Source organism: Rhipicephalus microplus, chromosome 4, assembly GCF_043290135.1.
Source record: "Rhipicephalus microplus isolate Deutch F79 chromosome 4, USDA_Rmic, whole genome shotgun sequence".
NCBI lineage: Eukaryota > Metazoa > Arthropoda > Arachnida > Ixodida > Ixodidae > Rhipicephalus > Rhipicephalus microplus.
In genome coordinates this window covers 44,769,826-44,795,012 of record NC_134703.1, presented here as the reverse complement: position 1 = coordinate 44,795,012, position 25,187 = coordinate 44,769,826, and the positions used below count along the sequence as shown (strand labels likewise).

The window sequence follows — 25,187 nt, the reverse complement described above, 5'->3', positions numbered from 1 at the left end:
ACCATACTATGACGTAATTTGATGCCGTCATCATGTGATGTCATAGTGACACAAGTTTTTCGAACTGTGACGTCATGTTGACGTCAACATATTTGTGTCACACGTGTTGACGACGACGATCAATTTTCGCGTTCTATGAGCATCCGAGGCATTCGCGTTAACATTTGAGCATATTGAGCCTCTTTTGCTCCATGTCTTCTACCAGAGTTTATTGCACGCAGACTACGAAAGGAATAAGAACCGCCTCCTATGCACAACTTGCGAACAGCACGACGACATTCGCTGGAAGTAAGAGAAAATATGTTCTTTTTCACATGGAATGCGATTTCGAGCTCCATCCTTGCGTGTTTCAATTGATTGATTTGTGAGGTTTAACGTCCCAAAACCACCATATGATTATGAGAGACGCCGCAGTGGAGGGCTCCAGAAATTTCGACCAACTGGGGTTCTTTAACGTGCACCCAAATCTGAGCACACGGGCCTACAACATTTCCGCCTCCATCGGAAATGCAGCCGCCGCAGCCGGGATTTGAACCCGCGACCTGCGGATCAGTAGCCGAGTACCTTAGCCACTAGACCACCGCGGCGGGGCTTGCGTGTTTCAATATGGTCACTTTTGCCACTCAACGCTTCACAGGACATTATAATACAGTCGAAGCTAGCCAACTCGACACCCGTTAGTTCGCACACTCGGATAACATGCACGTGTTCTCTGGTCCCGGCAAGCGTATGCATCGTTTAACGGCCTTAGGCTCTCTTGATTCACTCACGTTTCACCGGGCACGGGTTAATTCGGACGTTACACCGAGCGCGCTGATCGCGAAGCGCCGGAAATTTGCGACGCGGAGGTGCGGAAACGGCGTTCGCGGACAGCCGAAACGTCCGTGAGCTTCCGGAAAGACATGGTCACCATCGAAGATCTCATTCTTTTTTTTTCTTTTGGTACATGATGAGGTATGAATCGGACGACGTTTCGGATTATGACACGCGCATCTTGAGCTACGTTCACATAGTGAACGAAGTCACAAATGACAAAAATTGCGGCTCTTGGATTGTTACTATGCGAAGTTTTACTGAATTTGCACATTCCTCAAGAAAATGAATGTGCATTGATGGAATAGACATTTAAAAAAAATCCTTCGATTATTCAGCCTTTGATTGATTCAGCTATTTTTATCCGGTCCCGTAAAATCTGAATCAACGAGCTCTTACTGCATGTGCCTTCTGTTCAAAGCTGCGGTTGTGGAGCTTGGTGAAGTGCATGTACATACTCCCAATCCCTTTATGGAAGATTAGCGATCATGTGTGGAGTATTAAACATCACGTAAGAATGCTTCGGCAGGTCCAGATGCTTTGAATTACCAAGGGCAAACCTTTAACCATGCCGTGAAATTTTTTTGAAACTGCATATGTCACACGCCATGAAGTGTTGATGCATGCTATTTCCTTGGATTAGATTGCATGAGTGAACTGTTCACGACAGTTGTCTAACAACCACTATTATAATAACGAAAGCCTGTATATACTTGTACTGTGACCCTGAATTATCTTGTAAACAACTTGGTTGACAATAGAGAAGCTAAAAAATGACTTTTTTGTCTTTGTAGAATTAAACATCAGTTTTTCATTCTTAAAACTACAATAAATTCTATGCCACAAGCTCTGCCTTCAGTAAGTTTCAATTAGAAATAACTTATGGCTAAGTAGAAACCCTAAAGCTGAGAAACAGTAGGAATAATTGGAAGATCAGCCGCCTCATTGCAGTGCATTTTTAAATTACATATCGGCGAAACTCTTGAATCCTAGCTAATTGCAGAACTGTTTCTTATAATTATCAAGCACACTGTTAACAAGCTTAAACATGCCCCAACATATTACTCCAGAATCCCTTGCAAATAAAACGTAACTGGAATCTTTGTAAATTATAGATGCAACGGCATATTCACATACATTTCTTATAGTTGATTACTAAGAAGTAGTTCACTTTTTGAAACATTACTACGCTGACTTCTAATTACTTACACTCCACCTTTCCCATGAATATTTTGTTTGTATTACAGTTGCAAGTTGCTTGCGATCGGAATGCAATTAAATCAGATGATAAAGTAAGGTAGAGCGCACAATAAAATGATGGATGAAGGAATCAATTCAGGTGTATGAAAAAACTATTCTAAACAGCACTGTTTTTGAGTGAATTAGATCGTGCTAGTGCAAAGATTTGTTCAGAGAAACATTTTGTTTCAACAAAGAGCAAAAACAGCAAATCTCATTGAGGCTTCTACAGCTAACTCGTCTTCAGTAAGTAGTGCGATTCCATAAAACTTGCCCAAAACCCAATACGACAGAAGATGGCAAGCAAGACACACAGAAAAAGTAGGACCTTTGCTAGATCATCAGATCGTGAATGTATGCAAGGTTATGCAAGTCAACTTTCCAGGATACAAAATAATATTGAAGAAACTTGGCCTTCCCTCATTCACGCACAAATTCAGACACACAAGCGCACCCCACAAATAGCTTCAATACGGCGAGTTAGCAACTGGTCCAACAGCAAGTTCTAATAAACAGAATGATATGACTAGGGATGTTGTCAGGATTTGAAAGTGCCTCAAAATAATATTGAAGAATCTTAAGAAGAAAAAGCCAATAAGAACTACGTATACTGCATGTGTACAGACACCTTTTATGTCATAAATAGTTGATTGATTAGTGGGGTTTACCGTCTCAAAACCACCATATAATTATGAGAGAGGCTGTAGTGGAGAGGTCCAAAAATTTCGACCAGCTGGGGTTCTTTAATGTGCACCCAAATCTGAGTACACGGACCTACAACATTTCTGCCTCCATCGGAAATGCAGCCGCCACAGCCTGGATTTGATCCCGCGATTTGCGGGTCAGCAGCCGAGTACCTTACTATACCACCGTGGCGGGGCATTCAAGTTGCAAATAAACCATAATTGTCATGAGTAGATTTTATGAAGGCTAATAGACAATAATTCCGGGGAAGTCATAAGGGATTTTCTTAGAAGTCTTTGTAATGTAAATTAGAAGAAAGAAAGGTGGACGAGAAGATAACTTGCCATCGGCAGGATTCCAAACTGCAACATTCGAATAACAATGCATCGGACGCGTTGTTCAAAGGTCACAGGTTCGGATCTTGCCAATGACAAGTAATCTTTTCGTCCACTTTTTTTTCTTCAAACCTACATAACAATTACTTCTAATATCATCCTCTGTGCTTTACCTAACATTATTATCTGCTAATTTTCAACAATATTATGCCTAACAAAGGAAAGGAGTCCTCAAGTTAACACTTTCCTTCATGACCACATTTGTGAATCACAAGTCAACCAAAGAAAAATAAAAGCTTCGTCTGTTGAGCACCTTGTAAAGAACATGCAAAATCATGCATAAGAAAGCTGCTGCAACACAGTTTCGTAAAGAAAGTCCTTTAATGGTGGCAATAACTTAAGCAGTTAAGGATACAATAAAAGAACACATAAGCACTTCTTGAAGGCTATCCTAACACCCTTTGCTTCCTTTAACATTCATGCTTAATAGCGCTAGTAGATTTGCAAGGCGAAATCTCGATATGGTCACCTACCGAGAGACAAATCACTGCACTTTCAATACAAACCTAGTAGCCGCAGTCATTGGCACATCAATGGACTCTATTCAAAGTGACTTTTTTAAAAACTCTAAGTATACAACATGAACCAACAAACAAATTATGTGCCGTTCTTTTAGGGCGTAGGCTGCATTGTCCGGAAGATGGTAGAAAGCTCATCGACCAGTGTCTCATAACGGTATGCAACACGAATGTCTGGAACGTTGGTGCGTGTGATGTCATTTCCTGTGGGGCCCTCCCGCTGGTAGTTTGGGCCTAGCCAGTACTGTTTCACCTGGAAGAGCAACAGTTTGTCATAAAGAACACAATCTCAGTCAGGTCTGACTGCTTTTACTATTCAAGATCTTTATATATCCATTAGAATACACAGCGCTTAAAATACACAAGAACACATGAGACAAGAACGCAGATGTGCGCTGTTCATGTCTCATGTTTTTGTAGACCTTAAGGGGAGATGCTACTCGAAGACACTTTTTTTCTAATATTAACCTTAGAGCAATGAAACTCGAGCTGTTTATAAAACTTTTTATGCTGATTTCAAATATATAATTACTTTTCTCGCAAGTTACACACTTTTAGCTCTGTAACATGACAAACTGAAAACCTTAACCCTTTTGCGCCCCTCTTTTCATCCCTACTTCTGCAATTTTTTGTCGTTCATAGCTCTTAATGCTTCAAATAAAGTGTAGAGTGCAAATACTTAATTAGAAAGCACATACAAAATATGTTATACGTGTGAAAAATAATACAAAATATGTTATACGTGTGAAAAATAATAGAAGTAAAAAGTCCATATTTCACCTACCCTAGTAAAGGTATACATACATTTTTTTTAATTATACAATAAAATATTGAAATTGAAACTAGATAATTGCATTTGTCATACTCTGTAAAAAGCTTGGGCGAAATTCAATGCAGATTGAGCACTAGAAGTGCCCAAAAAAAGAGGGGCACATTGGAAAAAATGGCAAAATTTGTGTTTTGAGAAAAACGAGTTTTAAAGTTAAAATTGAGTTTTTATTTATGAAAGATATCATTAAATCAGATGAAATTTGCACACCAAAAAGAACAATTCTTCCTGTAGTGGCCACTGCGACTAAAATACGCCAGCACCATGAGTTTGTCCCTCACGCCTTTTTCGAGCAGACTCCTCACAGACATTTCGCTCACAGACAGGGCCATGAAACGCTTGCCGAACTTCTACTCCATCTAGGAGAGCCTTGTGCCAACTGCAAGCTAGGAAGTTCGACAGAACTGTGAAATCTAAACTAAGTCCAGTGTCATGCCATTTTGCAGCCATGCTTGTGCCACATACCGTCATACATAATGGCAATGTCGTCCCTGCTAAGTTCTCTCACTGCGAGCTCTTTCGACCTCTCAAGATTGGTGCTGACGTCATCCATTGCCGCATCACGAACTTTCCGGCTGACGGGTGTAAATGACTTTTGATGCATTGGTTTTTGTAAGCCAACAACTGCCGCAAATCGGACGAGCTGGTCGTAGCCTATTCCTACTGAGCGTGCCGCACAGGGGTTTTCACTTGCGAGCAATGCTTTTTTTCATTCATAACGGAGATAATTAAACAAGAAAAGCATTGTTCAGCTGTGCTGCTCGACAAGACATGGACCCCGCAAATAGTTTTCAGAGCACGTATAGGCGCGCAGTGGCCAATGGCGGTCCCCGATTCGTACCATATGATAAGCCAGTCGCGGCGCTCGAAAAACGCACAGAAAAGTGCTTCTTCTTAATATTTCTTGCGCTGCATCAGCGAGAGAAACTGTTGGCATTTGAAGAGTGGGGCTCGACTCTTCGACTCATGCGATCAACAATGGCGAGCGGCGGCGCAATATCGGGGGCAAGGTGCTCGAAGACTACACAATTTCGACCTTTTCACAGGCACCTTGTGCTCTTTAGATGTAATTTCAAAGCATTTCCAGTTAAGTATCGACCTGTATCATTCTTTTCATAACAGTAGAGGTACTAGTCTTATCAAAACAGGCGCAAAAATAAAAAATCGGTAGTTTTGAAAAAAAAAAACTCGCGCTTTTCGACCCGCATCTCCCCTTAAGCGCTGTGTATTCTCATAAATATGTACAAACGAGCATGCTTAAAAGGTCTCTCAAGTTTTACACTCAAGTTCCAATATAACAAATCCGGATATAACGAAATATTGGTTATAACGAAGTAAATGAATAACAGTTTTGCAATAGATATAGTGTTACGACTATACCTTTACAACAATTTATCGGTTATAATGAACTTATTTTCATGTAAGATGCAACTTCGTTATAGTAGGTTTTAGTATATGTTCAGAGACATTGGTAAAAGTACGTATGTGAAATGATTTATTTGCATTTCAACAGGTGTTTTGCATTGTGATACATCCCCCGATCGAATGGAGTAGCGTGTAGATACCAAGGTGAACACTTTAGAATTACAAGCACTTTTTGATGTTTAGGACATGCTGCATACATATTGGGACACGGAGTGATAGATTTGTGCTAGCAGATTGGTTCGAAGTGCAAAATACGCAGTAAAATATAAGTATTGGGAGATAGACTCTTTACGCACAAAGCTTAGTATTAAGTTCAATATTTAAAGAAGTACTGTGGAAACAAGTGGACAGGCGTCGGTGTTATGAGGCCACTAATTATACATTTCATCCAAGACCATTTTATGTGGATGCAAACAAGAACAGGCCCTAGCATCTCGTGCTTGGTGCATGGTCATCGTCATGTTCTCTTGGTCGAATTCTTGCAGCCTGCACTAGCTTGCTACAGGGACACCCTTAAGTTGCAAGTGTGATTGAACGGCCAATATTTCGAAGTAACGAGCTGCAGTACAATTCCCAAACCATATCTTCATTGCCAGGACAAGCTAAATCTGCAGACACCATCAAAAAGCTAGAGTACTTAAGAAGATACACTTCAACACTGAAGCTCGTAATGTGCATGCTACTGAAATTAAACTGCGCTCTATAGTAATTTCACAACAGCGGTGAGATTCTGCTGATGCATGTGCTCATTTGCCTCAGCTATTGGTTATTACTGCAGAGCACATAGGTCAGCTATTGATTATTACTGCATCTGAAGAGATGCAAAAGGTTAACACCATCCATACATCCTGTACTAATTAAACTCTATGCAGATATTCTGTCTCTAGATATGCTTCATAGAGGTGCCACTAGGATTTCTGCATTCCAGTATGAAATGTAATGCAGATAACTTTGAGCTGTAAAAAAACTATAACAAGGTGAACGACTGAGATGGCTATGTGTTTGCAAGTAGTACACATCTCTTGGTGCGTGTGATCATAGTACTGTTACTGAAATAGCGAAAGTAATGAGTTCAAGGATGCAGCCACTAGTTACGAGCTGATTCTAACTGAATAATGAGACATGTTCAAAGAAGTATGTTCTCGTGATGACCAAAAAGCTGCTGCATCCAATGCTAAAAGTTTTAGCGAATGTAGAAAAAGCAAATTTTCAGCAAACAGAGTCTGCACACTTCAGTTAAAAAAATCAGATAGGGGCCATCAGCAAGGTTTACCTCGGGAAAAAAACCACAACTCTGCTATTTGGAGAGAATTTTCATATTTGAACACGACCAGTATGTCTCACTGGGCCTTCGCTAATGAAAGTCAGCGTGCAGCTTGCAGACCAACCTTGTGAGGGAAGCCACTCATAACGATACTGTTACGTGCCAGCTCACACATGTCACAGCTGCTCAGTTTCCACACCTGGGCAGCGATGCTGTACTCCTCCATGAGGGGTTCCTGGGCACAAGATTTCGATGACCATCAAGCTGTATAAGTGTGTGTGTGTGTGACTAGCAATATGAATGAACAACTGCACTTGGGACATAAAGGGTCATCTGCTCTACAAACATAACATGTGAAATGTATAAATGTTCTTCTCAGACAGCTGTCAGACTGGTGAGTAGCGATGTTTGTATATTTAGGAGAGAAATTTAAGCCCTATGAACACTTGTAAGCAAAGCTAGTTGACGTGATTCAGAAAATTCTGAAAACAATAGGGCCACTCTTTTTGAATGTGGCAACAACAACAGATTTGCCTAATCGGCCAGGCCGCTTTACTTCTTGAAGTCAAATTGTGCTTAGAGGTTTTTAATTTTAACCGGACTGAGCAGGTACAGCAAGTATCAGTAAAACAGAAACAGTAGCAGCAAGCACATCTAAGGCTAGGCTTCAGTCAAATATTAATATTTAAATAGAGAAGTACTACGAACAGCCAACTCGGTTCTATTGTCGCCAGGGAGACATTAGAGCACAAGAGAAGACCCATGGGTCTGAACTCTGTAGTTTGCAGGATGAAAGTAACGCGTGTCAGGCGACTTTCTTTGCAAAGACACTACTTCATATCACTGTTAGACTGTGTATCATCACCGGCCTAGTCAAGCAGAGAGTGGAGGAGCACCTTGGTGAAGTGAAACTGCAGAGGATCGTCAGTCGACAGAGAGACGCACAGGCCTCTGCTGAGGTACTCTGGTAGCGGGTTGCGGTGGTAGTTGAGGAAGAGCGAGTTGTTGCTCAGTGGTGACATGGCAATGCCAATCTGTGCCAGGTAGTACAGGTACTGCAGAACTGGCACCTGCATATCACATGAGGTGGACAAAAATGAGAATCAGTTGTGATAAGACTTTTCCCGGCTCCTATGCACTACCAGCAAGGAGCACATAAAAAAGATGACACACACTTAATGCTATCCTAAAGAAAATCTGAAACAGTGCTTGAAAACAGAGAGAAGAGGCACATTCACTTTAGATGCTGGGAAAGGATATGCCAATTCCCTTACAATCATATGCGTGTTTTACGAGTCGCTCCTTAACTTTGTGCTTTGAACAGGTCTGCATGCGTGTTTCTTTCTTAGTTTATGCTGGATTGCAATTCTGAATAGCCTAAATGCTCTTCTTCTCACATTTAGTCACTTGTGCTTACTTGTCCTATGTACATGAAGAGATTGGACACACGATAAAACAAAATATGCATGGACAGTCTAGGCCACACGCAAGAAACCTTCAATCATGCATCCATGAGAATCATTGAAAGAAGGTTGGAATTCTCTAGCTTTTCTTTACACATATTTTGTGCATTTAGAAAACTTGGAGAGTGACAACAGCAGCAGCACTGTCCCCTATGTGCTTTGGAAGAATCCACCCTAGTTCTTTGCTTCTGAAGCCTGCTGTCATGCAGAGAATCCGAGATCAAATCCTGAACTAAGGAAGCATTGTTTTGCTTGTTTCCAGTTTTCAGCTAACCCAGGCTGCTTTCACAACATTGTACAATTAGCATGAAAAGTTTATAAAAAATGCAACATGAGAAAATATTAATTTTTTGTGCAGTTTGAGAACGTAGCCAGTAAAACTGCATATTACTGCAAGATTAGCACAAACTAGTGTGGGATGAAAAAGTAAATACATGTAAGTCTACGTTCAGGCTACAGAAACATACAGGTTTTTTTCAAGCTCCTACGACGGATTCATAAACCTTTGACAATGACTGGGAATCAACGTGACTCAAGAAAAAGCTGACAGGAAGCTGTCACTGAAAAGCATCAGGAAAATAATTTTGACGGTAAGCAGCCAGTCACAAGTGCAGATGTTAGCTTAATGCCTGAATATATTTGTTTAAACAAATCACAACACAGATTATTCTGTTCCCCACCTTCCTTAGAAGAAGCCCGTGGTTGATGTTCTCTGAGAGCAGGTAGCCCCCCACAAGATGCTGCACGGGACCCGCCTCTCCGCAGTGTGGCCGCAGTACAAAGAGATTCAAGCCGCGCAACCTGGACAGGTTGAGAAGAGCGAAAAAAGGCAACATCTTTTTTAATGGTGGGCTGAATATGTGCCCTGAGTATGATTCTGAGAACTTTGCAACAATTCTGCCAACCGGTGCATTTGTACCATGTCCACCATGACTTGAGCTCCTGTGAACAGCTTGGCCATTGATCACTGTTGGCAATGCATGCATGTCATAGTAATCATTCTATTGTTGGAAGGCTAAGAAATAATACTGAAATACATGCCAGAAGCACGTCCATCAATTTTAGTTCAGTATATTTTTATTTATTTCTCTTTGCAGATTTTTATAAAAAAAGCTGCCACAATGCGTTGGTCGAACTGAGAACATTCGCAAAGTGATTTCATAGTTAGAAAAAGAATACAATCAACAAACATGCAAAAAGCACCAGCACTGGCTTCAGAGTTGTTATTCACAAGCTTTTTTCATTTTTTAGCCAACATGGAGCAAAAGCTTATCACAACATGTTCGTTTGCATTAGCTTAAGCTGGATGAAATTGCAAATGACTTTTCGCAAAAGACCATGAAGTTGTGCTAGTTAGTTAACATCTATTCCTTAATGGTTTTAACCCCCACATTCAGAAACGCTCCTTGACTTGAACTTGACTTGCCACTGACTTAAATGCAGCACAAACAAATTTCGAACATGCTGTTTTTAGGCAGTGCCAAGGCTGCCAAGGTAACACAAATGCACAGACGCATTTTAAGCGCACTGCATTGAAGGCGGTTTCAAGTCAAGGTAAAGCCAAGAAGCGTTTCTGAATACGGGACTAGCTGTGCTAAAACAAGGACAATAGAACGAGAGAAGACAGCATGTGCTGCCTTCACTTCTATAGTGTTTCTTTTTAGCATACTTGGAACCATTAAGGAATGTACATGGCATCCTGCCATTCATTTTAGGCAGAAGCACTATATGTGTGCAAAGACTTTATGGCCGGTGTCTGAGCGTCAAATGGCACTCGCGAAAACAAAGCACTTTACTGACCAAACAGGAACTGCCACGCTTACTTTCTGAAGTGGTTGAGGACACACATGTTGGCGTACATATAGTACAGGTAGTAGTTGTACGCCGGGTTTTCCGTGTCGGTGTACTGCTTTGGCAGCGGCACGTCCTTGTCAATCATGGGGTACTCAGGCTTAGATTCGTCGTCCACAGAATCAAAGCCCACAATCTAATGAAAGAGTAGCAGAAGCTATGATTGGGGATCATTCAGTGCAGACACAATGGTGGGTGTTCAGACAACAGGGTGCAGCTTCTCTCACCAAAATTAGAATGAAAATAATCTGAGAGGTGTCGTACAAAGCTGCTTGATTAGTGTTTAGATGCAAGCAAAACCAGCAAAAACCAAAAACACTAGGTGTGAGTGAGTGCGTCTCCTCCTTTGTCCTTGTTTAAAGTTCTTGCTCATTTTTCTTGCATCTAATCTCCTGAAAGAAATGTGCAGTATATTTTGCTACTGCCAGAATGTAAAAAAAAAAAGAATTATGAGAACAGGAGATCACCTTAACACCAGTTTTGACTACTCACACAATAAAACTACAGGTAGTCAAGATTAATTTAAATGTGATAAGCCAATATACTTAATAGAAAAATAAGACTCTTCAACGAAACTACATGCTTCTTTTCATGCCTTACTAGAACCACTATTGTATTTCAAGCTTTTGACACTTCTGCAGTTTTTTAAGCAAAGCAAGCATTATTTGTCAATAATTCTTATAAAAAATCTGCTAAAAGAAATGAAAACTATTTTAGTACAGTGAAAACTATCCTTATTCAGTGAAATCGTATTGATGTTTGGTTTACTTTTGCAAAAAAAAAAAACAACCTCCCTTATTCAAGTTGTTTACATGATGAGGCAAGTGTAACAAAAATTGATTGTGAGATACTGAGAGTTAAAGAAGAAAAAAGTATATTTCACATTTTGTTCAAAAATAAGATGCACTGGACAATTCAATTGTTAGCGACGTGCCATATAGTCATCACACGTATCAGCTTTTCTCTTCTTTTCTTGTTTTCTTGGTTCCATGGCTTATTTTGTCATATCTCCTGCTTCTCTAATCACCAAATACTGTAAAATACGGTTGATCTCAGCCAAACATATAACCCTGTTGTGGCTCGTTAATATGACGCGCGACCTTGAGAATGTTTGCTAGAGCCATGGCCATGCAGGCGTTTTTGAAAGTTAGATGGTTTCAAAAATAGCCATTGTGAGGGTTTTCATTCTGAAGAACACAATTTATTGTGTTCTCTGCGAGTGCTATAGTCCCTTCGCACTCTGTGCAGACACATTTACTTGTAATGACACATAAATCAAAGCTCAGCCATTGTCATTACAAGTAAGGCTTTGTTCTTGCAGTGGTGTGTAATTGCCCGAGTGCTTCCGGTCCCACTTTTTGCCATAGCTGAAGCGTGGAGATTTAAAATGATACTGTGCTTTCTAAACAGTTTCCTTGATTTATCAACATGAGAATATATTTTGCCATTGCAAGACAATCAACAAAGGTGCAACGAAGGCAAAACCTCAGACGCACAAGGCAAGTGGATTTGGTAAATGCCACGCATGTTCAAAAAAACTGTGCCAAGTGCTTTTAAAGCCAAAACGGTATGACCTCAGAAATCAGCTAGGCTCAGAAAAACTACCAGTTATGATTTTTTAAAAAATTCAGTTGAGGCAGAAAGCTCTGGTTATGCATCGCCTGAGAAGAAGCCGCTTGACTGCTTGCCATTTGGTCTTAAGAACCTGGTGTTTATGGCTCAAGGAGCGCAAGGATGTTTGAGGCCCTTCATATTGTTAAGGAAGGTTTTACATGCATTACTCCAAACAAAAAAAATGAATTAAAAAATTTACCCTACCCTGTGTCTTTATCTGACCACTGAAGCACTTATGTGCAAGTTTATTTGAAATTAGACAATGGCCAATAGAAAAAAAAATCATTTGACTCTATAAGTACGGTGGCCAAGTTTTTGCAAAAGGCAGCAAAGCTTCAATCCTATACACTGCTTGAAATAAATGGTGTTAAACAATATAGCATAATAAAAAAATGGGGCCCTTTTCTCCATTGGTTTTTTTAATGGCTAATAGTGCACAGGCAAGCGATTTTATTTTAAACACCACAATATAAATATTTTGAAAGCAAATCATTGAAAAAAAAAAAGTTATCTATGTTCTGGTTTATATGGTAGTATAAAAGGCTTCAGCTGCATTTTGCAATTTCACAATAATGAATGCCCAGTGACCGCTGGTTTATTCTATGCTACAAGTACCAACGGCACAATGAACGGGCTCCAATGTGGGAATAATAACAAAACAAACTGCAGTTTCCAGAACGAACTTGTGCTTGATGATGTCTAGAAAACTCACGTATTGAAGAAACTGGTGCAGCTCAGGGTGAGAGCTGGGATCGTTGGTGGCCTCAAAGAGGGGCAGGAAGATGTTCTCCAGAATTTCTTCAAAGTTATTCACAAGGTTGTTGGACTTGAACACATCACTAAAGGTGGAGGCAAATATTAGGGCTCACATACACGAATGAGTAAAATTGTGGACAAAAAGGAATAACCTCCCCATAAACACGCAACGTCTTTCAGTTGGTGTGCCCGTACACTTAGCGCCGGAACTAACCAACTTACCACATAAAATAACTGCACATATGTTTGCAGAGCTGCACTCCAACTCATATCTACTATTAAAGCCATTGGTTCTCAAATGAGAGTCTACAGAATCCACCTCCGACACACACACAAAAAAAAGAGTTCACTATGTCTCATTACAACAGCCCCTTCAGATTCTTAGTATGCTTCATTGCATAATAGCTTGTTTTATTGTGGTAGAGTTTACTTCTGCTTTTCCTTGTCCATGAGATTGTTTTAAAGCTTTTGTCACAGTTTTCTACAACACACGCATGCCAGCCTACTTTTTGTAGGCTTCCATATTTGAACAGCAAACGCAGCTAGAAAATGGTTGAATGTGGCTGTAGATCGCACAACTTATTGACAAGTTGTTGAGATTGAATTGGTGTGGCACTTTTATTTGACTAGTCTTTGTAGGAACGATAAAAGAACACCGATTTCAAGCTGTATCTTTCAGTGTAACAGTTTTTTCATCATTCGCACCAGTCCACAAAGGGTCTCCGAAACATCCATGCCTGAGAACTACTGTTCTAGGCGACAAAACGTGTTCATATTCAATATTTGTACTAGAAGCAGGGACCAAGCATTACAATCATCACAATGATTGGTCCTTGCTCACGTCAGAAAATTCCAACATTTACTACATTAAGCAACATTTCCTACCATTGCTACACGCTTGGAACCTCATTGGTCTAAATATCTTGGCCAGAATGCACAATGCTTGAAACCTCGTTCCTGATCGGACATAATTTATATCTAAAAATGATACTGTGATGGAACTATGCCAAATGAATCGCTGGCTAGACTGATTCACTTTGTAATGAATGTATATGTGCCAATTATTTCAAACCAAGATAACGAGAGATAATAAAGCTTACAGGCTACAGAGCCATTTTAAAGCTAATTTTACCACATTTGCACAGAAACGGGTCGTGTAGCCTTCTTAATGTGGTAAAAGCGCATGCCCCGTCACTCACTAGAGTCGAGGCACTTGGACAAGCCAGCGGACATTGTCCGAGTACATGGTGTTCCGGACGGCCCACTTGGCCAGTTTATCCCACTCGTTGCGTGATCGGCCATAGATGGATAGCCGCAGCTCTGCGTTCTGGTATTTGCTCTCTTCCAGGTCGCTCATCACTTCCTGGAATTCCGAAAGGTGCTTAACATCACATGACTGCACAATGAGGGACTCAATCGAAGCTATTCTTACAAACACAAAAGCCTTTGCTTTGTGCAGCTGTAGTTTTGTTCGAAATTCAGAGAAGAAAGCGTTGAACTGCCACAAAATAACAGTGATGACGTCTCTACATTCTTCCCTTTCTGGAGATAATGCAAATGTCATTACTTTAATGAAATATCAACTTTTTCATATTTATTGCTTCTTTTCCCTTTATTTCTTTGTGACGGGTATGAAGTGAATATGGCCCAACATTACATAAGAGTTTCTCACAGGCTTTCGTGCTTTAGTAAATGGACATTCAGCAGAACCTGAGGAGCAGCCAGGCAAGACTTTATTTGAGGACCTGCCTGTACGCTTGATAATAACACAGTACATCACCAATAACATCATCACTAAAAGTGAAAACTTGAAGGTGAAGGTTGTTAGTGCCTTGAACTGCCAATGTGATATATATTATGAACATATTACTGCTAACCTCCTTTCCTGGCTTTTATATTTTATGCTGCCTAACACATATGATGCAAACATGATCTAAAGATTATTTTTTATTCCCACCTAAAAGGATCCGGTAGATACCCAAGTGATAAAAGAAAGCCCCTTGTGACTATTGCATCACTCTCTAAATACTGGCATAACATGAGATACAGTTCATATTGTGCATTAAGTAAATGCTGAGATAATGTATATTTAAATTATTTGTTGCCTACAAAGGTACACTGCAGATACCACATAACTATAGTAAAATATTAGATCTAAAAATTTGTTTCTTATCAAATGTGACTTTTTTGTAACAGTGTTTGTCATCATAAAATGTGATGGCAACGTAAGAGTTTGTTTCAACATTTTTCAAATAAGGCTGCATGTAAGAAAAAATATCACTAAGAAGCATTCCTAGTAATTTACTTGCGAATCACCAGGCATCTCGTACACGACCACAAGTGGCCCGTGCTAATTAACTATTCGTATAATTTCATCTAGAAAGCTGTGCTTGTTCTTTCTTAATTGAAATATTTCATATGTTTATGCAAGACTACGCTTACAAACCTTCAGAATTTCTGCAAAGTACTGTCCCCCGATGTAGTTGTCCGTCTTGAGGAATATTTCTCGCAGCCTGCTTTCACCAACAGGGTTGTACTTGGTGTTGAACTTGTCGAAGCGATGAAACGTGTTTCGGTCCTGGGCACAGAAAGGAGAGAGAGAGAAATGTTCCTAAAACCTCATGTGCTCCATTAAATGATACTAGTGTACAAAAATTGTTCATAATAAAACAATCGTCTTTTCAACGCATTTCTGCTGATGTAGTTAGGTGATTTAAATCACCCTCCCTTATGTTTAGGTATAAAGAAAACATGGCACATCTATGCACAACAGCCTCAAAAATTGATCTTTGAAGGGGCCCTGAAACACTTTTTCAAGTAACCATGGAATGAATACACTGGAAGAGCTTATTGCCTCATGAATTCAAGGCCGAAAAAATTTTAAGAATCCGTCCAGTGCGAGTGGAGTTACAAAGGTTTGTCGCATGCTGCAATTGCATTCTCTCTTCTCTCATCCTGACGAAAGGGCTGGCAGCTAAGCAGGGAGGAATGGCAGCTTCCCAGAAAAACGTCACGTGCCCTTCGCGACCTTGAGCACTTTTTTTCTTTTTTTTCTTCGAATGTGCGGCTTTTTCAGTGTGATTGCACGCGCACGTGTGGACAAGTAGCAGCCTCCCGCTGCGATCTCTGTAACGAGCGAGCACGCCATGTTAAAATCAGCCTATGGCTGATGGATGGGTCGTTGACGTGTGATTTTTGAGCATATAACATGATTTGTCAAGAGAAAAGCAAGCAATTTTTAGCTGACTTTGATAATTTATTGTGAATTCCAGGCCATGTGCTGTGCTATAATATTTGGCTCATGTGTTGTCAACAGCCTCTACTACCGATCAGCAGTGTTTTCTGACCACGCTCAAGAAGTGTTGCAGGGCCCCTTTAATGGTTGACAATTTGCAAATATTTTAATGTTAACGCTAATTTAGTAAGCTTCAGAGAACACAGCATGCGATTTTGATGAACCAATAAACCTTTATAATCATTATTTTGCTATCCGATGATCAAGCAAACTCACCGCATGAACGTCGAGCATGTCGACACTCAAGTCGTAGGCTGTAATGTTCATAGCACTGAAAACCTAGAAAATTGCAAACAAACGAGAAACTTCGGTATATGTTCATACTAAAAAAAATCAGCAATGCTGGAATGGTTAAAATGGTAAGTCAGCAACAATACATACACACAGAGCATGCACCAAGCAAAACAAAAAAACAAGAGATAAAGCAGCAAAAAAAAATGGAAACGACCATGCACAATCCAACGTAAATACTCAAACCACAGAAATCCAGGCACATTATTGGTAACGTAGATGGGGTGTTAAATGGCATCGCAAACAGTGCCATCAATGAGATCGAGATGTACAAAGTGGCAGACATGTCCAATTTTCTGTCAGCAATAAGATTTTAAAAATTAGTTGATGTGTGCTAAACTATCAAGTTGTAGCCAAGCTTCATGTATCTTACAAAGGCTTGAGCATTTACAGAGAACATGTGATAGTACCATACGAGCACTAGTCTGACATAAATTCACCCTGACATAGCACAGCAAAAAACTTGGCTAGCAAAATTGAAATAATGCTTATTGAACTATGCATAAGGGAGGGTGCATTAAAATGGTCAATAATACAAATATACCCATCTACCGTATAAACCGTACTTCAGCAAATGTTTCAAGTTTCTGCATATCTTTGAGACTGGAGCAGCAAAACCTAGATAAGAGAGATGAGACAAGCACCTATGCGATACCTAGTTTTATTTCGCACGTTTAGACCTCTTCAAGGGACAGGTGTTAGACATGTATCTGCTAAGGCAGAATTGTTATAGAGTTGCCAGTTCTGGTTATAATAAGCGGATTTGGGCTTATTTTATCACTGAGTCACTTGTTAAATTTTCTAGTTTCTTGTCACATTTTTTAGGCTTATTTACAATTTCCTAACAAATATAATTATTTTAGTGATCGTCACAATCCCCAATAGCGGGCTTGTCGATGACTTAGAGGAGTGTTGAAGTCAAACATACGTTGGGGCAATCAACAAAGTAACATTAATCATGCAATGGCATATGCGCACTCAACCAAATGGAAACTACCTCGAAGACTATGTTAAATAATGAATGTGCTTCGTTCATAGTTGTGTGTACTTTTGCTGTACAAAATTATTTGATTTTTTTTCAGCTCTCTTTAGCATTTGAGTGACATTTTTTATTATAAAAATATATTGCCGCGTGCATAGCTGCATTTAGCGGCGAGATAGCGACGACAACGAAGAACGCGGATTTGCTCGAGAGGCGCAGCGCAGCAGACTGAAGAAGACGACAATCTTAGCGGCCTTCTCTGAGAGCGTCTCTACAAGTCCTACTGTCCGTGTTTTTAAATAAACCCCCTGTCATTTATAACCCGCGACACTGGTGGAGGAGCTGGGTACTACCACCTCATGATCAGCACCCCTGTGAGAAGCCCCGAGTCCAGCCCTACGAGACAGCCGCGCGTGGAGACGCCTGTGCACCGCTCAAGCCGTCGCCTTCAAGGTCTTGAACCAGAATTTGGCCTTTTAAAGGGAGCAACACTTCCGACAACCACCCCTACTCAAGAAATGGCAAGGAGTCCTGCACAGGTGACGGTCCAGAATATGCGCATTCCTGAACCATTTCATGGCCGGCCGAACGAAGATGCACAAGACTGGCTTGAGCAGTTCGAACGGGTAGCTAAATCGAACTACTGGAGTCTCGATGGAAAGCTCTTCCACGTATACTTCGCCCTTGAAGACGGCGCGAAGACATGGTTTATAAACCGGGAGGCAACATTGACGACATGGGAGGAGTTTTGTCGTCGGTTTCTTGACACCTTCGGTAACGCGGACCGACGCGAAAACGCACAACGCCTTCTTGAAGGACGCACCCAACAGCTGCATGAAAGCGTCGCCATGTTTGCTGAGGATATGGTGCGCCTGTGCCACCGCGCGGACCCCAACATGCCCGAGGCTCGAAAGCTAACCCATCTCATGAGGGGCGTCAAAGAGCAGCTATTTGTTGGTCTTGTGCGCAATCCGCCGACAACAGTGGACGAGTTCACCAGGGAGGCCACCGCAATAGAGCGTGCGCTACAACAACGGTACCGACAGTCTGATCGCCCGGCCACCGGCGCAGCTGCAGGCGCCGCCGCACTTACCGCAAACGACGAGTTTGCTCTACGCCACCTGATTAGACAGATCGTGCGTGAGGAGATCGCGAAGGAGAACGCAAAATACACATTGCAGTCACAGGCGCCCCCGCAGCAGGAGTCCACGATAGCCTCCTTCGCCGAAATAGTTCGCCATGAACTTCGACAAGCGTTTGCCTCTCCTCAGCAATATTCCGCTCCACCGCACCGTCCAAACTCGTATACCTATGCAGATGCTGTGCGTCGTCCATTGGCTCCAGAAGTATCGTACCAGCCGAACGGATACAGCTATGCAGACGCTATTCGTCGACCCATGCCCATGCCAGCGCCGCAGTATCTCGAACCGTATCTTGTGGCAGCCTGGGCTCAGCAGGATTCTGTCAGGCGACCCTATATGCGGAAGACCGACATATGGCGCACTGCGGATCGTCGACCACTCTGCTACAACTGTGGAGAGCCAGGGCACATTTGCCGTTTTTGCCCACATCGCCGAGCTGAATACCGCGGTAGTGCACCTACAGCTACGCGCCGACAGTTCGACGAAAGCCGTGCCCCCATCGACGACGACCAGGCTGGCAGGCGGGAAGGCTCTTCTACCTTCCGGACGCGGTCACCATCACCGGCTCGCTTTGGTTCACCAAGCCGCCGTAGTTTTGCTGACGCCGTCAGAGGTCGGTCTCCCAGCCCACGGCGGGGAAACTGAAAGCAGCGACCTCTGGGGGGAAGGTTGCAAGCCGTCGAATTGCCGAAAAACCCCCACTGCTGCCAAAACACGTGAGAGACGACGATGAAGACTTCGCCGAAAAAACTGTGACTGCCGACCTTGCTGTGACGATTGACGGCGTTGAAGTGACGGCCTTAGTCGATACGGGTGCAGACTTCTCCATAATGAGTGAACGATTGGCAGATGAACTCAAGAAAGTCAGGATGGAATGGACGGGCCCTTATATCCGAAGTGCTGCAGGCCAGATAATGACTCCCACGGGAAAATGTACAGCAAGACTCACTATTGAGAATGTGGCTTTTGTAGCCACATTTCTGATCCTACCGGAGTGCTGCAAACCTATGATTCTGGGAATGGACTTCTTAAGAGAGTACGGTGCTGTGGTCAACATACGCGACGGTGTGATCACATTCGCCACTGACAAGTCTGTGACCACCGATCCAGACCAAGAACCCAGGGTGTTACGTGTGGTCGACGACGACGTCTGCGTGCCACCACTGTCATGTAGTCTTGTTTCCGTGTGTTGCGCCGTGCACTGTAATGAAGACGCCATAGTCGAACGCATCACTGACCTTCTTTTTCACCAAGGCATCGCCATCGCTCGCGGTATTGTCAGCTTAGTGGATGGGCGCGCAGACGTGCTTCTGACCAACTTCACGAATGAGCGCCGGCACATCGGTAAAGGCACGGCTGTGGCGTACCTCGAAGAGCTGGACTACTCTCACGACTGTCTTCTAATGCAAGGGGAACCCACAGCTCAATCACCTCCACATACACCACCAGTTGATATCGGTCCGAGTCTAACACCGACTGAAAGATGCCGTCTTATGGAGCTGCTCGACCAGTTCAAGGACTGCTTCTCATCGACATCACGAGTGGGTCGAACGCCTCTGACTAAGCATCGTATAATTACGGAAGACACAGCAAGACCGATCCGACAGAACCCTTATCGCGTCGCTCAGAAAGAACGTGAGGTAATCCAGCAGCAAGTCAAGAAGATGCTAGAGGATGACGTTATCCAACCATCAAAAAGTCCTTGGGCATCGCCAGTGGTACTCGTGAAAAAGAAAGACGGCAGCTTGCGTTTCTGCATCGATTATCGTAAGCTGAACCATGTTACAAAAAAAGACGTTTATCCATTACCACGGATCGATGACTCTTTGGACAGGCTACGGCATGCACGCTACTTCTCGTCAATGGACCTTAAGGGGGGAAGAGGGTTTTAAATTTTTTTTTTATATTTCTTGACCAAATTCAATGAAAATTGTAACCCAGACAGAGTTTTTCAAGCTGATTTCAAAAATATAATTGCTTTTGAAATTGGTTGGCCAGTTGCAGAGATAATTAAAATTAATCCTATATTGTTTATCAGAACAATGGAAAGGCAATTATTGGCCAGAATATTAATATTGACATATGGCTAGATACTATGAAGTGTAATTAACACAAATGTAGGATTACTTTTTTAATATTACAAGTATTACCAATTTTATAGCAATTTGAAGTTTAATCTCCAGATATCTCTATCAAGCGATTAAATTAGTACCAAGAATAAAAATTTAGAAAGACTAGATTGAAAAATCTGTTCCTACATTTGTGTAGGAGACATATGTAGCTACATGCCACCACAAGAATTGTGGCTCTATGTGACCTCAAGACCAAGATATCGCTTTGGCAAGTTTCAAAAACATCGAAAATGACATTCTGAGAAAACGTCAAAAAACAAAATAGGCTCATATTTAATACAGAAAATCACAAACTATTTACAATGTTCACAAATGGCCTAGCATCAGTACCCTCCAGGAACATAGTCTGTCTGTTTAGAGTCATTTCGGTGTTGTTTTCGTAGCACACGCTGCAAGTTTTCTGCAGAAGCATGCTTGCGTGCGCATGCTTCAGCACGGTGGCGATCTTTTTCACTCATGCGCTTGGTCAACTGTTGGCCAGGGTTTAGCTGAAGTTCTTGAAGTATGGCTGTAGAAGCTTTTTCATACCCAGAATTGAACTTCATTACAGCCTCTGCCACAGCAGCTTGCACAGCAAACAATGATGCATGTTTCTCCTTCGGCGCCAGTGCCCAAATAATTGAGTGGAGACACTCGTTGTTATTTTGGGTCTTCCCTCTTAGGCATCGCCGAAGAAGCGATTCATCAGACAAACGTCTGTAAACTGGAAGAAGCGCCTCACATACATGGGGTGGCAGATTGTGGCGGTGTTTTGGAGCAGGCTCACCTTTGGCCTTTGCTGCGTTTTGGCGGCACCATGAATCTGGGCCCTCTGGACAGAGAGTGTGGTTAGAAGTGACATCGTTTGAGGTGATGTGGTAGTATGTGGCCATGACTGCTTTATGCATGGCCTTGACATCACCTTTGTGCGATTTCAAGGCCCAGCCATAGTAGCTGCTGAGCTTGGTGATAAGCTCACCAGTCAGCTTTCCTTTCCCACCGAGACTCTCTGTACCAGAGGACTTCTGCTTGGAAACTAGATTTCGCAGTGCTGTGCCCATTCTCTTGTGAATGTGGTTAACACAATCTTCCTTGTCCACGGGTATGTATCCATAGACTTTCGCATCTTGAAGAGCAAGGTAAGCGCGGCTGTCACCATCCGACAACAAGGTCGTGTACCGCAGCTTATGCTTCTGCAGCGATCTTTGGAAGAGGATCAGTGCCGCTTCCACCTCCATCTCCCCAGCTTTTTTGTCCGTGTTTTTCTGGCATGCGTGTGCCTCCTTCCAAGCCTGGTAGGCAGGGTCAACTTCTTTTGGTGCCCGTGCGCACCCAGCACAGAAATTGCTGAGCACTACATAATCGAGCACAAATCCTGTGTAGAGCTCAATTACGGTGCCGACGCCGATATGAGACGAGTGGCCGCGCGTCATCCATGTGCCATCGAACGATATAGCGATGTTGTCCGGGCTGTTTATATTTAGGTCACGGTACAAATCGCGCACTAATTGTGCACATGTCCCCATCAACTTTTCTGCCCCATCGGTTGCCGCGGGGACGAGTTTCGTTTTCAAGTGTCCCTGCCATGTTTTATTGTGCATTCCTCTCTCCGAAATGTTCATCGCCGCAAAAATGTCGTTCATTGCGGTTTGCCCGTTTCCGGTGCTCTGCATTGCACGCTCCGCAAGGATGTTTATGACAAAAGGCCTGAGCTTTGCTTTGCCGCTCACGCGCGGCGAGCTCCATCCCTGCACATTATCGCCGCAGATCGCACATTCGGCAACAAACTTCACAGCAAGGCCAAAATCCCGCTCACCTTTTCGCACCGTGAGGTTACCACCACAAATTGTACACTTGCAACTGGTAGACGCCAGCAGCGCGTTCATCGAGTCGTAACTAGCGATGAAAAAACTTGTAGCGAGATCGTTGCTAGCTTGTGTGGCAGCGTCATCACGATCCAAAAAGTCAGATTTTCGGGCAGTAGCAGGAGTTGAAGCAAGTACATTAAGTTTTTCTTGAGCTTCACTCTCTATACGCCGCAAATCTTCTGGCTGCAACATTGCAGTGTCGTGCCGAAACGACGACGAAGACCCGCGGCGGTTGTCAAGAGCGCTTTGGGGGACTAGGCCTAACACGCCCGCATCGGCGCCGCTCGACTCGGGAAGCACGCCGTTCTCCGCATGGTCAGGAACTGGTGGTGGCACAGCAGCGCATTTCTGGAAGTTGTACGGAGTCTTCCTCTTCCTTTTTGTTCCGAATTTGTACTTCGTAGCGAACTTCGGCGACGGCGTCGACATCGTTGCTCACGTGCGAAAACCAGTTGACGCGTACGGTGTGCGCACAGTCGCCGCGGAGTGATGCAGACGATGCCTGTCAGGCCAATGGCGTGACCCGCTGCGGGTCACGTGCCGTAACTGGCCAATTACTGCGCGTGTTGGGACTTCTTTTTGAATCGGGATATCTTCACAGCCAACGCGCGCTCGGAGCCGAAAATGGCGCGAAAATCAAGACGAGAGGCTGCGCTTTCAAACGATATATGATTCGCGGCTGTCGGACAAATATGACGGCCGTCGCGTGTCACGGAAAAGGCGCTTTATTTACCAAATTCTTGGCTCATATTTAGCTGGCACTGGTGCTAAAATTGATATTACGGCTAAGATATCGTTTCAAACTGCATAAAACTTGGCGAAATGGTAGAATATTGGATGGAAATAGCAAAACTGCCATTTCCAAAAAATCAACTTTTTGACGATTTTTCGGCTTTTAAAACCCGTGTCCCCCCTTAAAAGTGGATACTGGCAAATAGAAGTAGATGAGCGCGACCGAGAAAAGACCGCCTTCGTGACGCCAGACGGGCTTTATGAATTCAAAGTCCTCCCTTTTGGTCTATGCTCAGCCCCAGCCACGTTTCAGAGACTAATGGATACCATTCTGTCCGGCCTGAAATGGAAAACATGCCTTGTGTACCTCGACGACGTGATCGTTTTTTCGGCCACGTTTGAAGAGCATCTAAAGCGGCTACTGTCAGTCCTTCAAGCCATACGGTCCGCTGGACTCACACTCAAACCGGAAAAATGCCACTTCGGCTTCGAAGAACTCCAGTTCCTGGGACACGTGATCAGTCGCGAAGGTGTGAAGCCTGACCCAGATAAAACAGCAGCCGTCGCAAAGTTCGCAAGGCCTATTGATAAGAAAGCGGTCAGGCGTTTTCTGGGTCTCTGCGCCTACTACCGGCGATTTATAGCAGGCTTTGCACACATCGCCTCTCCACTCACCCGCCTTACAAGGGAAGACATCGCATTTGTATGGGGTGAAGAACAAGAAGCTTCATTCAACGAGCTGCGACAGCGTCTACAAACTCCACCTGTCCTTGCTCACTTCGACGAGAATGCACCAACAGCCATCCATACAGACGCCAGCAATGTGGGCCTAGGTGCTGTTCTTGTCCAATGCCAAGATGGTGTGGAGAGAGTGGTTGCCTACGCTAGCAGAACGTTGACACGCGCCGAGTCCAACTACTCAACAACGGAGAAGGAGTGTCTGGCCGTCGTTTGGACAGTTGCGAAGTTCCGCCCGTACTTATATGGCCGCGCTTTCCAAGTCGTAAGCGACCATCACTCTCTTTGTTGGTTGACCAACATGAAAGACCCATCTGGACGTTTAGCACGATGGAGCTTACGGCTCCAAGAGTACGACATGGCCGTAGTTTACAAGTCCGGAAGGCAACACTTAGACGCCGACTGTTTGTCAAGGTCACCGATTGAATCACCGGCTATAGAGGATGATGATTTCCCAGGTTTTTTAGGAGTTGTTGATGCAGCTACCATTTCTCGGCAACAACAAGATGATCGGGAGCTCAACTCGCTTATAGAATTCTTGAACGGACGAGCCGCCAATGCACCAAGAGTGTTTTCGAAGAACTTATCGTCATTCTGTTTACGGGACGGAATTCTGTACAAAAAGAACTTTTCATCAACATGTAGAAGCTATCTGCTGGTAGTTCCTGGAGCTCTCCGCAGCGAAATTTTACAAGCCTGCCATGACGAAGCCACTGCGGGCCACCTCGGTTTCACAAGAACACTGACACGCATCAAAGAAAAATATTACTGGCCAAGAATCGCAGCAGAGGTTAAACATTACGTCCGAACATGCATTGACTGTCAGCGGCGCAAGGTACCACCTGTCAAACCCGCTGGGCTATTACATCCTGTGCCCGTGCCAGAAACCCCGTTTTCTCAAATCGGAATGGATCTGCTGGGCCCATTCCCAACATCGGACAGCGGCAACAAATGGGTTATAGTGGCGACGACTACCTCACCCGATACGCGGAGACCAAGGCAATCGCGAGTGGCACTGCAGCTGAAGCGGCTCAGTTCTTCATTGAGAACATTGTTCTGAGACAAGGTGCTCCAGCTGTCGTCATAACAGACAAAAGTACCGCGTTTACAGCCGAGCTTTTGTGCACTGTGATTACGCTCAGTGGCACAGCGCATAGGAAGACGACAGCTTACCACC

The 25,187-nt window shown here is 43.2% G+C and overlaps 1 protein-coding gene across 12 annotated transcripts in view; it reads right to left on the bottom strand.

Annotated features, from left to right (window-relative positions):
- Positions 1–3,433: 3,433 nt before the first annotated feature.
- The window catches only part of AMPdeam (AMP deaminase), a 115,157-nt gene continuing 93,403 nt past the window's right edge, over positions 3,434–25,187 (bottom strand). For all 12 annotated transcript variants that reach the window (XM_075892662.1, XM_037422834.2, XM_037422835.2 and 9 more), the window contains 9 exons: positions 16,363–16,425; positions 15,298–15,429; positions 14,051–14,214; positions 12,808–12,934; positions 10,454–10,617; positions 9,311–9,431; positions 8,064–8,237; positions 7,292–7,402; positions 3,434–3,902 (listed from right to left, as the gene is read on the bottom strand). In XM_075892662.1, the coding sequence (XP_075748777.1) occupies positions 3,744–3,902; positions 7,292–7,402; positions 8,064–8,237; positions 9,311–9,431; positions 10,454–10,617; positions 12,808–12,934; positions 14,051–14,214; positions 15,298–15,429; positions 16,363–16,425 (1,215 nt within the window). In that variant the 3' untranslated portion in view covers positions 3,434–3,743. The remainder of the gene's footprint in view (positions 3,903–7,291; positions 7,403–8,063; positions 8,238–9,310; positions 9,432–10,453; positions 10,618–12,807; positions 12,935–14,050; positions 14,215–15,297; positions 15,430–16,362; positions 16,426–25,187) is intronic.